This window comes from Pseudoliparis swirei, chromosome 4 (genome assembly GCF_029220125.1).
Source record: "Pseudoliparis swirei isolate HS2019 ecotype Mariana Trench chromosome 4, NWPU_hadal_v1, whole genome shotgun sequence".
Lineage (NCBI taxonomy): Eukaryota > Metazoa > Chordata > Actinopteri > Perciformes > Liparidae > Pseudoliparis > Pseudoliparis swirei.
Genome location: NC_079391.1, coordinates 29,754,498 through 29,770,077, shown reverse-complemented (window position 1 = coordinate 29,770,077; position 15,580 = coordinate 29,754,498). Strand labels below are relative to the sequence as shown.

At 44.0% G+C, this 15,580-nt stretch overlaps 2 protein-coding genes across 3 annotated transcripts; both read left to right on the top strand.

Annotated features, from left to right (window-relative positions):
- Positions 1–302: 302 nt before the first annotated feature.
- On the top strand, positions 303–9,883 carry e2f8 (E2F transcription factor 8). The gene is made up of 13 exons (XM_056413523.1): positions 303–785; positions 1,928–2,185; positions 2,279–2,432; positions 2,979–3,290; positions 3,387–3,548; positions 3,960–4,097; positions 4,274–4,495; positions 4,585–4,666; positions 5,274–5,754; positions 6,452–6,691; positions 6,787–6,925; positions 7,755–8,080; positions 8,821–9,883. Exons 2-13 carry the CDS (start codon positions 2,015–2,017, stop codon positions 8,986–8,988), a joined length of 2,595 nt encoding a protein of 864 aa, XP_056269498.1. The 5' UTR covers positions 303–785; positions 1,928–2,014; the 3' UTR covers positions 8,989–9,883.
- Positions 9,884–10,413: 530 nt separating this feature from the next.
- Positions 10,414–15,578, top strand: csrp3 (cysteine and glycine-rich protein 3 (cardiac LIM protein)). 2 transcript variants are annotated; one of them, XM_056413527.1, is made up of 6 exons: positions 10,414–10,457; positions 11,854–11,965; positions 13,107–13,278; positions 13,997–14,126; positions 15,144–15,237; positions 15,405–15,578. In XM_056413527.1, exons 2-6 carry the CDS (start codon positions 11,854–11,856, stop codon positions 15,467–15,469), a joined length of 573 nt encoding a protein of 190 aa, XP_056269502.1. In that variant the 5' UTR covers positions 10,414–10,457; the 3' UTR covers positions 15,470–15,578. The 2 variants fall into 2 exon arrangements, with proteins under 2 accessions (XP_056269502.1, XP_056269503.1); XM_056413528.1 differs by lacking the exon at positions 10,414–10,457 and adding an exon at positions 10,597–10,760.
- The last annotated feature ends 2 nt before the right edge of the window (positions 15,579–15,580 follow it).

Below are 15,580 nucleotides of genomic sequence, written 5' to 3'. Positions count from 1 at the left end.
GTTCTTTGATTCCTTTTAATAAACCTGTGTGTCATATAAGTAACGAATATGTGTGCCTTAACAATTCAGGAAAAGAAAAACAAGTATGGGTTGTTAATTCATCTTATATTGTTCATTCCAGGTAACGTTGTAAGAGATACAGTATATGAGTTTAGATAAACGTTACTGCCTCTTATCATGTACCTTTACCGAAAAAGAAGAAAGAAAAAAAAGACACAAAAAATAAATAAATGTATATATTTCAACACACTTAATTGTCAGCAAAAATAAATGAATCGATAAATATACATATTTTCCCTTCAAACTGTGTTTATTGTTATCTTTGTCGTTTAACATTTCGAAAATAACTCATCATAGAAATGTAAATCTAGATCAGACTGGAGACGTGAAGGCGACGTGCATCCTGGCCCCACCTCTCCCCCACAGGAAGGAAGTATTCGTCGGTGCCGCGCTCGCTTGACGTGAGCGCGCATGCTCATATGGGGCGGGACCGAATGCAGGCGGTCACGATGGTCACCCAAACATTTCACATCTGTAGTTAAGTTGACCAAGAGGACACTCCTCATTAGCAAGGGGGGAAAAACACGGGAACATTTAGTTACAGTTCCACTTTTAGATTTATTTTGTATTGTTGTTGCCTTGGATTATATTCTTATATTAAGAATCTATTTTTTTAGAGCTCGCGTTTATCCTTTTTGGAGGGGGGGATTATCGTAACGTTATTTCCACAACATACTGTGAAGATGGGACGTTTTATGTGAGCGAAACGTGTTTCGCGCATTTTGGTAAGTCTGAACGCCTCCATGTGTTTTATCTCGTGACCGTACGTGTGTTTTGCTTATTTAAATCCTAAAAGGGATCATGCAAGTGAAGGTTTTCTTGTCGCTGTGTTGCCGCCTTATAAACGGCTCTACTTGCTATCCACGTAACGTACGTTAACGTCGCCGTGTGTTTTTAAAGCAAAGCCGTGGATGAACGTTTCTGGATGTACCGGTTTTTATACTGTTTGTTAACGTTAACGTTAAATTTTGGGGCGCCTGCTGCTGGCTTACGTGACAAACGTTATATATAGTGGGGGGAGGACAGAACACGTCACCATATATATGAAACCTGTTCATTGTAGTAACGATTCAGACTTTGGCCTGAAGCTTATCTCGGGTTTTGAGCGAGCTGCCGCTGTTACTGAACACACGTTCCGCGCCAAGGATTTCAAAAAACTGTTTACCTGCGCGGGACAGTTCTTTCCACTTCCTCTCAGCTGCCTCGCGCGGCGCTCCTATTGGCTGCTTCCGACGAAAAAGGGCGGGACCGGCGCGTCCGTTGGGCCCTGGCGATTCGATGGAATGCACGTCAGTTACCGCCAATATAAATCTGCTTTTTGGATAAGATTTAAACGTATATCTTGCGATACATTTTTACTAAGTAATGGCGGGAAGTAATCTAGCTAAACCAGCGGCACAGGCATAGTTTAGTTTACCGTTGTCTCAGTTTGTATTTTTATATATTTTTATTTCACTGAAGAAGCGGCAAAGGATGTTTCTCCGAAAATATGTATGGGGAATAATAATTAATCTATTAATGTCGGTAGGTTAGCTTGAAATAAATATGGATTAATGCTAATTACGACAGCGAATAAACTAGTTGGTATTAGTAATAATAAAAAAATTGAGTAAATAAGTTAATTGCTGCCAATACCTTTTTACTAGTATGTCCTACCATCACTTCTAAACCCATTACTGTATTAATGGCCAGCTAACGGTAGCTGATAAATTCCTTGTGAACTTCCCATTCAAAGGTAGAAAATGTACATTATCAAAACCTGACTCATAAATATTATTTCAGTTTCGCAGATATGCCCCTCACCCAGGTAGGCACGGCTGATCATGCATATCCTAATCGCTGTCTTTTCTTATTATTTTCTGACTAGGATGGTGGCTTTGTTGCAGCCCATGTTTTGGTAAATACAAGGAAGTCATCTTGTCTGCGTGCAGTGTCAGTGCAGAACCAGCTCACCATGAGTCCCCTCACCACACCTAAAAAGGGAAGGGAAGTGGGTTCCGTCGACCCCTGGACGCCGACCTCCAACCTTAAAATGCTCATCAGCGCTGCTAGTCCTGACATCAGGAACCGAGAGAAGGAGCTGTGCATGGACAACGACGACCGGGACGGTCTCGACGCTTCACAGGTACAGAAAAAGAAACTCACGAACACGTGGTGGACGGTTGCTCATAAGTCAGTGTTCAACGGGATACGTTTCTCCTCTGTTCTCTTCCTGTAGGACACTGACAATGGAGAAGAGTTGGAGAAAATGATCAGCAGGAAGGAGAAGAGTCTGGGTTTGCTCTGTCACAAGTTCCTCGCCCGCTACCCTGATTACCCGAACCCTGCCCTGAACAACGACATCTGCCTGGACGATGTGGCCACTGAGCTCAGTAGGTTTTCTTTGTCACCTATTGGTTGGAGAGGATTACGAGATCAAATTCAGTTTATTTTGTATAGCCCATTCTTACAAATTTGCCTCAGAGGGCTTTACAATCTGTACACATACGACATCCCCGTCCCAGAGCCTCACATCAGATCACAAACCATGCCAGATATTATGACGACAGCTAATAGTTACTTCAATTACCCTATAATCTCTGAATTGTGTCTTTTTTGTACATAATGGCCATCAGAAGTTACATCAACCTACACATTTATGAATAACTGTTGTAAATGTGTAATAAAGGGTGTCGATTTACATTTAGTTTAATGATTTATCTTCTCAATAACTGCAGTAATGATATCATTAGGGGTTTTATGATATATCAGTAACTTCAATGAGACCATCAAAATGAAACACACCAGCAAATCAGATTTGTATGGAAGATGTGTGATTGGTAAATTCACATTGTGTGGCTTTCCAAAGTTGAAGTATTTCTGGACCAATGTGTCATACTAGCTCGGTTATTAACCTGGTTTCTTTTCCGTCCACACAGGCGTAGAGCGCCGGCGCATCTACGACATCATGAACGTGCTGGAGAGCCTGCACATGGTGAGCCGCTCGGCCAAGAACCGCTACACATGGCACGGCCGCACCAAACTGGTGCAGACGCTGGCCATTTTGAAGCGGGTGGGCGAGGATCAGCGGTACGGCCAGCAGATGCTGCACATCCGGCAGCGTCTCCTGGAGCGTGACCTCGACGGGGAGGAGAAGGAGAACAGCGAGGGGGAGGCGAAGCTGGAGAGCGTGGAGCAGGGACAGAAGGAGCTCTTCTTCGTGGAGCTTCCGGGAGTCGAGTTTAAAGCGGGTGAGAAACTTAATTATTTACCCTCGACATTTACGTCCATGCTTTGTGGCGCGGTCGTCTGAGTTCTGTTTTTCCTTCCCCGTTCGTCCCGTCAAGCCTCCGTTAACAGTCGGAAGGACAAATCTCTGAGGGTGATGAGCCAGAAGTTCGTCATGCTCTTCCTGGTGTCGGCTCCTCGCGTGGTCAGTCTGGACGTGGCCGCCAAGATCCTGATCGGCGAGGACCAGGGAGCAGATCAAGACAAGAACAAGTTCAAGAGTGAGTACTGAGGTTTTATTGGTTATTTCTCCGTGTCGTAGTAAAAATGATGCAGTTGTTTTTACATCAGACGAGTTATTTCAGTGCCGACGGGTTCACATAGTTGAAGTTGGTGTTGGTGTCAGATCCCATATGTCATCTGCACCTCAATGTGCAGCCAGTCTCCCTGATTTGTTCATGAAACTTCATGCACTGTAAAGATGTTTAAACCTTTTTGAAAAGGTCTATACAAAGTACATTTGCTACCACATTAAAATCAGTATTATTATTATCGCATCATTACTGCGCTCCCTACCTTCCAAACTTAGCCATACCCACACGGCATATGCATGAATATTTTCCAGATCACGCCCCGCCTCTCTGTCTGCCGGTGATAATCTTGTTGTGTTTCCTTTCCCGTGTTCTTTGCAGCCAAAGTGCGGCGGCTGTATGATATTGCGAATGTGCTGCGCAGCCTGAAACTCATCGAGAAGGTTCACGTGACCGAAACGAGGGGGAGGAAACCGGCCTTTGAATGGGTCGGGCCCGAAGAATTCCCACAAGTCAAAGGTATCGCAGATCTCCTCTTCTCCCACTCATTTACTTACTACTCCCATTTTTTAAATTCGCAGTTGGGGAGAATATTTGGCCGACTGGTGTCACCTGTATATTAACTTCATCAAACTGCTCAGAACTTGACTTCCAGTGCTGCTGAAGGTATGTTAAATTATTACCTCTTGTTTCAGACCTGGAGTGCTTCACATCGGAGTGCTTCACATCGGAGTGCGCGGCCGCCAAGAAAAGTGTTCTGGAGTCCCGAGCGTCCGTAGACAACTGTGCAAAAAAGCTGTTTTCATCGCCCGGGGCCAAGCGCGGCTTCACCCGCCACCCCTCCCTCATCAAGCTGGCCAAGAGCATCCAGGACGACCGGCGGAAGGTGAACTCTGCCCCCAGCAGTCCTGTCAGGAGTGAGTAAAGGAGAAGTGGCGAGGCTCCTTGTCTGGTGTATGTTTGTGACCAGTGTGGTGATGACCCTCATCTCTCTTTTTGTCGCCAGGCGATTCATCAAATGCTTCCACCCGGAACAAAATGGCCCAACTTGCCGCTATTTGTAAGATCGAGCTCGACCAGAAGTCACGGTACGTTTGGATCTGTTTGTTCTGTTATTACCTTCGCATTGAAAATGCGGAAGGTGATGTTTTGATCGCCGTGTATTTATTTATTTATTTATTTGTATGCGTGTTATTCGCATAACAAAAAAAGTTTTAAACCGAATCGCATGAAATTTGGTGGGATGATTGGTTATTATTCGGGGACCATTTGACTAGATTTTGGGATCAATCGGGTCAAAGGTCAAGGTCATGGATTGGTCAAAATCTTCTTTTTACCATAGCACGGTCAATTCTTATCCAATTGGCATGCAACTAATGCCAACATTTTCATAATTCAATGCCCAATCTTGTGATATGCGAAGGTATGCGCTCTACCGAGTTCCCGTTCTAGTTTAAACTGTTTTGAACTAAACTGTTCTTTTAAATTATATCTGTGCATTTGTAAGAGCGTTTTAACGGCTTTATAAGTTCGCTGTGACTACCACAAATATAACACGCAATCTGATTGGTTCAATTTGTCGATTGAATGAGACTCTCTTTTTTCTTCTGTGGGAACCAAACTACAGGTTTGGCCTCTAGCACTGCGGTCATTGTAGATCTCTAGATTGTTAAATGAGTCCCGCTTCTGTTTCAGGGTCAGAGTTGAGGCCGCCGCCGCTGCTATGAGACGAGAGACGACCTCCGTTTCCATGGAGTCGCCTCAAGCCCTGTTGCTGAGTCCGACCCCGGAGACGATCGTCCACCTCACGCCCAACACGCCGCTGGCGGCCCTGCCCCCGGGCTCCGTCGCCTACATCCCCACCCAGGGTTCGCCCCTGATCCCCGTCCTGCTGCAGCAGCATCGGGGCGGCGTGCCCTACGCCGTGTACCTGCAGTCTTCTTCTTCTTCCCCGCGGCCGAACACTCTGGTCAGGCCGCAGCCGACCAGCCTCGCCGTGCGCTCCATGACCTTTGAGGACAAGAACGGGCAGAGCCCCACGGGCCAGTGTGCGGCCAGGAGCGTGCCGACCTTCAGGCCGTCGGACGTCAGCCCGCTGGTGCTCAAGCGGTTGCTTTCAGGTTCGGTCTTAGAGAGCAGCCCCTCGAAGGCCAAGAGGACCGAGCCCAGCTGTAAGGTAAACCACTGATCGACATGGATCGACCCATCTGACTGATTACAGGGATGTTGCAAGTAGCTGGTCTTTGCATTTGGTTTTAAAACATGATGATACTCGGGCTGCAACTAACGATTATTTTTATATAATAGTTCGTATAATAGTTTTTTTGATGAATTGGATAAGAAAAAAACATTAATTTCCAACCCTTTATTCAAAAACAGGACTTTACTCGCCCGACTGTGGATTACCTGTGCCTGAAAGGGCGTGGTTTATTTCCTGGTGCTTTTGCTCAATGCAAACGGTTATCATTTCTTTCATCCACCACGGAAGAACTAACCACTATTTCTGCTTTATACTTGTTGAGGACATCCCACAAGCATCAGAACCTCTAACGCCCTCGCGCTCGGGTTCATAACATCCCCCGCAGGCTCACACAGCTCGGTGACTTTCGTCTAAATAACTTCCGCTGATTGGCTTTCTCAACGCAGCATTATGGTCTGTCCTCTACCTGCGCGCTCAACTTTTCTTTTTTATACTCTGACATCTCCGCGACTCATTGAGTGGCGTAATAATCGCGCGACACAACAAATCGATAATGGAATTCGTTGCCAACTATTCTAATAATCAAATTTTATCGATTCGTTGTTGCGGCCCTAGATGATACAACATCTCTTATCTTAATGTTTGTTAAGCAGTTATTTATTTCCTCCTGTAGGAAACGTCTCCAAAGCTGTGTGAGATCCTCCAGGCCCGCCTGAAGGCCCGTCAGCCCTCGAGCCGGCCCTCGCCCCGAGCCCTCCACCTGGACCCGGAGTTTGTCAACACCCCCACCGGCGCCGTAGCCCATCAGACACTAGCGCAGAGCATGGAGACCTTCTTGGACCGGGAGGACGGCGAGGCCGGGTTAACGCCCGTCAGAGTCGTCCCGCTCACACCGGGACACCTGCACGCCGAGGTAAGCGCACAAAACGCGGCGCCGACTGGGCTTCGGTGAGCGGGTCGTCGGTTCGACGGCCGGTTTGTGTGACGTTTATTTTTCTGCCCGTCCAGTCTTTAGTACCGGCCGGGTACCTGATCCCGATCTCCCAGCAGTCGCTCATCAGCTACAATTCAGCAATTCAAGATTCAGGGAGAGAAATCAACAAGGCCTCAACTCCCACGTACAACATCTACCAAACGCCAACCGCAGGTAAGGACATTTAGTCTTTGATCCACACCCAATGACTCCATGCCGTTAATTTATTTGATTATTCCTTTACTGATTGGTCAATCAATTTGTCTGACAAATCTTCACATTTGATAACTTTAAAAACATAAGAAACATTTTATGTTTATTTGTAAATTACTTAAATAAATGAATAATAATTAATGCTAAATGTTCTATAGTTTAAACTAATCATCTATAAATGGCCACTGTGGGGTTTTTTCTGCTTAGTTTAGTGAGTTATTTTTAGATCTGGATTTTCATAAGTCTCAGTAGTTGTTGTATTGGTTTTTTTGTTAATCTATTTCATATTTTTATTTTATATATATATTCTTTTTTTCCCTGTCAAAATTAAGTGTGCACGAGAGCCCAATAAAAAAATCAATGAGCTCATCTCTAACATTACAGGCTCATTCATTTGATACCACGACAAAATCTGGCCACACCGGCGTCACATATTTGACTAACATATCCAGAATATAATAAACATTTTTCTTAAAGAAACAATAGGGGTCAATATTATATTTTCTATACCATGACTGTAATCCACTGTATAAATCCATTACTGTATCGTACGGGATTCAGGAAGTAACCGGGCCTTATGACGAGCATGTTTTTTTTACATTTGTCTGAAAATCAATATTTCCTTTTTCCTTAAATTTGAAAATTGAAGCAAAATCAATGTAAACTTATGCCATTTATAGATTTTTGTTTTCAATAGCTCAAAATAAATCTGCTAATAACTAGATGTAACGGTACATTTGAGTCTGTCTATACAATCTTTTAACTGTTTTGTTTGTTTTGCCATGCACAGGCTCCAGACCGGCCCTCGCCCAGGAGATCACGCCCATCAGCCTTCGTTTTCACAAACCCGCCGCGGCGGCCACCTCGCCACACGCCATCCAGCAGGGCCACCGGCTCCACAGCCCCAGTCCTGCCATCCTGAACTTCACCCTGCAGAACCTGGGCCTGATCTCCAGCCCGGGGAACGCTTTCGCCGCCCTCCCGACTCCAGAGTGTGCCAACGCCCTGCCCAGCCCGCTGGCTCTGCAGCAGAGGGGCATGGTCTTCATCAAACCGGTGTCCCCGGTGCCGCAGTCGGTGTCGGGGACACCGATGGCCCTGTTCAGTGTACAGCAGGTACAAAAACCAATCACGCCACTGCTTTACTACGAGATGTATGGAAGTCATCACGGCTTCTTTTCTTCTAAGAAGTATAATTGACAGCATGCAAAATATCGGCCTGTGCTGCATTTGTATTTACAGTACTCTTATTTTTGTAACCCGTCCCTCGCAAATGTCCCAACTTTATGGAAGTGCAATTCTAATTTGTGGGACTGCTCCTTTTGTGTCAGCCAGCAACTTGACGATCAACAAACTGTCGAGTCTTAATAATTTACTCCAGTTCAGAGTTTTGAAAACACTCGGTAAAGTAACTCGCTGGAAATTCACTTTGGTCACCGCCTTGTGTATATTTTTTGTGTCCTCTGTATATTTAGTATTGTTATTGTGTTTTATTTTTATCTTTTTTTAAAGCTCTAATTTGCACCCGCTGCTGTGATCCTGAAATGACCCCACTGTGGGGCTAATGAAGCAATATCTAATCTAAAGTAACTATTTGGTGATTTTGATGTTCTTCAACAACCCAGCAAATATACATTTTGGGCATTTATACTCTATAAGACATCAGGAGTTTTTTTCCACATTTAGCCTTTGAATATAATGTTTTTAAGGGGCCAGTTCACACAAACATCAGTCCGTGTGTCTAGCCAGACAGTTTGGTTTTGAGTTATCAAGAGGGCTCAAAGCTTAAGGCTTTAGATCTGGTTGAACTCGTCCTTTACGCTCTGAAGACTAACTGGAGCTTGTCTGTCTTCCAGCCTCTGATGACCACCCCCAAAGGCACGGGGCTCCCGCAGCAAAGCTTCTTCCACACGCCGGTCCCCGGCTCCCCCCTTGCTGCTATGGTAACCACCGGCGGGCACCTGGCCCCCAAAACTGTTTACATCCCTCAGAGGAAGCTGGACGTCGCCACTGAGGACTCCTGAGGGGAAACCCATCTGATGACTGTGTACATGATGTATGTTGTGTGTGGGTGACTGTCTTTTTAAAAAAAACACACATTTCTCAGTCAGTTTTCAGCCTTTTCCAGTATTCGTAACCTCTGAACATTTCACCGCCGACGTTCTGGTCCCAACCAGCTCTAAAAGTAGCTGCCATGCAGACCTTGGTTGTGGGCCCGTGGAAAGATACCCAATAGAGTTCTCCGGACACTCAACACTCACTGTCGTCATGCCGACTGTGATGCTGGTAGAAAGACTACATCGACATGGCCCAATGGAGGATTTATTTTCTTGATTCTTTTTTATTTGGGTGTTATTTCTGTTTATGTGGGTGATGTAAACACCAATTTTCCTTTAATTTTTTCGAATTACCAAGAGTAGTCACTCAAAAAAAATCAATGCTGTAAAAGCAAAACACTTAACATGGATGTTGTGATTGGGCACATCGTTGATTGAGAGTTTTGTCACCTAATGAGAAGACTTTTGCACAAATATACATGATAACTTACCCCTGTTTAGAAAAAAAATGAATGCGTGTGTGTGATTCTAAGATTAATCAAATGAATTTAATTTATATGGAAATCACCTTTTTGTTTTCTGATGTCTTGCTGAATGTAAAATGCTAATTGGATTTTAATACATTTTTTTTCTATGAACACGGTGTGATGTTGGTCTGTGTTTTGGGTTTACTTCACAACTATTTGATTAGATTACTTTTATTATCATTAATTTAGTTCAGTGGTTCTTAACCTTTTTTTCAGTGATGAATGGAATATTTTCTCAACCAGCGCAAAGTATTGTTGGTTGAGGAAAAAAAGATGTAATACGCGCAGCGCTGTGCCATCTGCATCAGATTTAATATAAAATATATACAATTGAACGTACACTTATAATTATTAACTTGCTTTTTAACGTTTTTTTTGAATGGATGCTAATTTTAAATATACAAATCTTTTATTAAAATCGATAAACATTCTAATCCCAAATTTCCCATCGCTCAAAGTGGTGTCCTTAAATTGCTTATTTTGATAAAATAAAAACAGTATGAGGGGACCTTAATAAAACCTGTCTTTCCTCCTAAGTAACAACATGGCCTCTCCTCGGGGTCAACCTGCAGGCCGAACTTTAACATTTGCCCGATGAGCATAACAGTCGCTGCAGCTCCCAAACGGCCTCGCATTCAGATGTGCAGAGTCAGTTGCATGCTTTGAGCTCCCATCGTTTACCTCCATAATCCTCCAACATACCAAGAGGCCGGAACAAATGTGGCTCTTTCGGGCCTGTGATGCAGGGTCAGAGGGCTCTGCTCTGTCACAAGTTATTTTTAGGGGGGAGATGTGATCATTGAGGCGTCACCGGTGGACTGCGGGGATGGAGAGATGGACCGTATTTAAGCCGTCGGGTGGAGAGCTCACTGCCACGGCAGGACCAGGGCACACACGCTTAGACTAAAGGTAAGGACTCATTTCTGTTCTGTAGTAGAGTGGTTTATTACATCACAGGGATGGATTACAATATTTGATCACTTTTTTAAAAAGATTAACCCTAAATGTTTGGTGTCCGTTCCATGTGAGATTTATGATTTGTCTCACGGAAATAAATCAGACATTTCCAGTAGCGTTGGCGGCTTTTGGTCTGTTATCTCAGTAAATCTCAGTAAAGCCTCGGCTCCGAGAATACCAGATCTGTGAGGTGACGAGCAGGAACTGGAATGTCACTCGGCAGGCCGGGCAGCACAGCCACGTCTCCACGCTGAGGTCAGAGTCGTATCGGATTAGACGAGAACCATCAAAAACTGATGTTTTATTATTCAGTCTAGTGACTGATAAGTAAACATGGAGATTAATCCCGGATCAAATTGGAGAGTATTGAATATTTTGTGTAATGGTGTGTTGAATGTATGTATCCTTTGTTTTTTGTCTTCGTTGTGTGTCTTTGTGGAGGTTTCAAGCTGCTGGGATGCAAGAAACATTCTGACTTGATCTGATATCATCAAAAGTTGGGATTTATTTTTGCTGTACTACTTTCGGGATCTCTACCGGATGTTATCTGCTGACCACACACCTCCTGGTGCAGATTTATTATTTCCAATTCTCAACTGGTCGATCACTTACTGAAACAAAATGAGATAATTCAAAAATATATTTTAAAAAAAGGGAATTGCATTTAACGTCAAATGTAAATAACGAAATCCATAACATGCAGGAAGGTCCTGGCTCAACCTCATTGCAACCACGCATGAATATTTGGGCTATTTTAAGATGTTAGGCTAGAGCTGAAACATTCAGAGAACTAGAACGGGCACTTGGTAGAGCGCATACCTTCGCATATCACAAGATTGGGCATTGAATTATGAACATGTTGGCATTAGTTGCATGCCAATTGGATAAAAATTGACCGGCGCTATGGTAAAAAAATGATTTTTACCTTTTCAGGACCTTGACCTTTGACCCGATCGATCCCAAAATCTAATCAAATGGTCCCCGGATAATAACCAATCATCCCACCAAATTTCATGCGATTCGGTTTAGTACTTTTTGACTTATGCGAGTAACACGCACGCAGACAAATACACAGCGATCAAAACATAACCTTCCGCATTTTCAATGCGAAGGTAATTAATTGATTGGCAATCATTTTATTTTTTTTAAGAATTTCCAAATGTGCAAACTTGCAGTTTTTTCATTCCTGGTACGGCATATTTCATCACATTATATAATTAATAAAGTAATTGATAATCTGCAGATACGACGTTACTCAAATGCACCGTTGCAGCCTCACGGTGGACTCAGACGATAACGGGAGCGCTTGTTGTCAGCAGTGTTGGAATCTTTTTTGTTTTTCCGTCAGATGCCAAACTGGGGAGGAGGCACCAAGTGTGCGGCCTGTGAGAAGACGGTGTACCACGCGGAGGAGATCCAGTGCAACGGGAGGAGCTTCCACAAGACCTGCTTCCTCTGCAGTGAGTTCTGTCTTCTGTCATGGTGGTGTAACACAGTGGCATGGTGGTGTAACAGTGTCATGATTTACTTTTATTATTTATTCCCTTGCTTTTATTTTCTTCTCTTCTTTTTCTTGCTTGCTCTTTAATCTTTATCCTTTTCTTTCTTTATTATATCATCTCTTTTCACCGTGTTTGTCAAATTGCCTCCTTCCTTTGTTTCCTCCTTGCCTTTGTCCTTTGCTACCTCCTTGCTTCATTCTTTACCAGTTTTCTCACTTCCTTTTTCCTGTATCGATTCCTCCTTCCTACGTGTCCTCCTTGCTTGTGTCCTCCTTCCTTCATTCATTACCAGTTTTCTCACTTCCTATGCCCTCTTGATTCCTTCTTTTTGCTATTAACCCCTCTGCTTGTTTTTTCTTGCCACATTTCATCTTTCTTTCCTCTCTCTGCACATCCTCTTCTTCCTCCCCCTCCTGCTCTTTAATGTTTACAGGTCACTGGTAACACTCTACAGCAATCTCTCATATTTTCTCTCAAAAAAGTCCTTTTCTTTCCTCTTCACGTAACATTGAATCGACTGCCCTGAGAGGTTCTTCTCCCCCTCCGCGATGAGCTAAACCACAGGTGTCAAACACAAGGCCCGCCACATCATTTTACATGGCCCCTGACGGCTTGAAAGACATTTGATTACAAATATACAAATATCCCTTTTATTTTATTTTGAAGGTTTCAAATGAAATGGATTTATGTGATAATGAGAGAAATGTTCTTATGTACAATATTTCTACACTCAAATAAACAATAATCAAATACAAAGAGTTATTTAACAATATGTTTGAGTAGTTTCTTCAGTGTTACAGTTACAACCGGCACTTTGAGGGCAGCCATGATGCTGGTGTGGCCCGCGGTGAAAATGAGTGCGACACCCCTGAGCTGAACCGTCACGCTACGTGTTCAGCTTTTCCCAAACATTCTCCTCTCCTCTCCTGCAAATAGAAACACAGGACATCTGACCGTTGACTGATCAAACCGGCTCATGTGGAGCTTTATTTAACCTCCATTGCCCCCCCCCCTCGTCCGAGCAAACTGAATCCATTCCACTCCGGCCAACAGCTGGTCGGAGTGGATGTGTCAAATATGTGTTGTTTCCTTCCCACAGTGGGCTGCAGAAAAGGTCTGGACAGCACCACGGTGGCGGCGCACGAGTCTGAGATCTACTGCAAGTCCTGCTACGGCAAGAACTACGGGCCCAAAGGCTACGGCTTCGGGCAAGGAGCTGGGGCTCTGAACTCTGACCCCCCTCGACGCGGAGTCCTGAAGGCTCAAGACAGGTGCTCACGCTGCCGCGAGACACACAAGTCTGAGTATATATCCCCCCCCCCTTTATTTGAGTTGAAATAAAACTTTAATTACTGGCATTAAAACTAGTTAATTCCGCGATATGATGAAGGTTCCTTCACACAGCTGCAGAAACACGTCTATAACTTGACTTTTTTTTGTGGTTCTACATTAAAACATTTGTCAGGGTGTAAATATAGCCAATGTGTTCCCATGATGCGTTTACTGCCCTCAGAGGGTTTCACTCAGAGGTAAATTCCGGGGGTTGATTATATTGTGACTATTTATAAAATAATAAAATACATAAAGGCATACTGGCTGGTACACAAGTTTGGTGATGCTGCTTTTAGCTTTTAGTTTATTTTTCATGCTCGACATTTTGAAATCTATTCCATCTGACTTGTGTGGCCTTTTAGAGTTTTATGTTTTCTATAATTCTTTCGTATTATTAAATATAAATGTATAGTGTTATATGTTTTTACGCTCTGCTTTTATTTATAATAATTTGTATTTGTTTGACTATTTTACCACGATCAATTTATTTAGCGGTTTATTTTTCTTTACGTCACCGTCTCTCCATTTTCATCTTGTTTCCACGGTGACCAGTGAAGCACTTTAAATTGCATTTGATCGATTGATTTTTCTGAAAGGTGCTCTAATAAATGCAGCTTGATTGATCTATTGATGTCAACGCACATTTTTTTTGTCCAGTCCTAAACCACGACCGGGTTCCTCAAACTCGAATGAAAACACGTCTTCCCCGAAGTTCGGCTGTTCGGACCGCTGCCCTCGCTGCTCCAAGGCCGTCTACGCAGCGGAGAAGCTGATGGGAGCCGGGAAGGTACGGAGCACTTCTGAATAATCCGTTGTTTTCTTCAACCATCAAGGTGCTCTCAGAGCCCAAAAAAGAAGTGAAACCATAGAAATATTGTATTTCTATATTGTATTTCTATGGGCGTAACGGTGGCAGAGAATGAGGCCTCAAGGGCAGAAACAATCTCTTCGAAGCGTTCCCACAAAGACAGACACACTAAACTCTCAGGAACTCTGTGGCGAGGTCTCTCTTGTTGAACTGAGCCGGGAGGAGAGAGAGGCCTCTTGTGGGACCACAGGCTGACGAGCCGAGCGAGTGCTGATGACAGGCCGGAGAGAAGAGTGCAGGGATTAGCAACAGCTGTGTGCAATCAGAGGCTATATTCACATGGTAACCATAGCAAAGGAAGTATGGCCGCCAAAACTGTTCAGACAACCTTTAAAAATACCAACAACAACAAACAACCTGCCTGACAGACAGTCAAGGGCCCAAGAACATGAACCCTTGTGACTTGAATGACCTCGTGACCTTTACGGTGGTCTCCGTCTCCCCTTTAGTTCAATAGAAGCTCAAACGGTGGAAAAAGATTGAAGGGTGACCTCCTGACCTCAAAGTTTAGGACCAGACGCACCGTGTTTAGGGTTTGCAGCGAAACTCCGATTTACAACAGCTGTCCACTGGAGAAATATATAATATGATATATAATAACAACACTTATTCATCTACAAAGTACAGGTGTGTTCAGGGTATTCGCCATGATTTAATACCACGATTAAAAACACATACATTGTGTTGGTGGACAGTTAATAGTTTTGCTCCTAATTGAGAAGACAGATTCTCCAAAATGAGTTATTAATATTCTCCCTGCATCATGACACAGCTGGGCCACAAACTGTAGCGTCACTCACACACTGTTCATCATTTGGGATTGCTCACGTTTTTTTCTCCTTCTGGGCCCTCGTTTAGTCTAAATGCTGGATTTGGCTTAATTTGTCTTCATTCGTGTTATTATTCATATCTTAATGATTGTGTGTGTGTGTGTAGCCCTGGCATAGAACCTGTTTCCGCTGCGCCCTGTGTGGAAAAAGCCTGGAGTCGACCACAGTGACAGACAAGGAGGGAGAGCTGTACTGTAAAGGTACACACACACACACACCTTGTTCGGGTCCTTCCGTCACTGCTGTTGTCCATAAACATGGAAAAGCAGCAGCAACACACACAGATCATATCAGAAAATAAAATCAGAAAACAATGTTTATTTGTATTTACCTCAGCGTTGTTGTTTTTTTTAAACTTTCTTTGCAGTTTGCTACGCCAAACACTTCGGGCCAAAGGGATTTGGGCTGGGCAACGCCGCCATGTTGGAGTAATGACAGGAAGCTCGCGCTCGCTGTGTTCACGCGGCAGCTTCTCCCCGCTCAGTCACCATGGAGACGCTCGTCACGCACAACGTTATACGATCACAATCACGGGCCGATAGA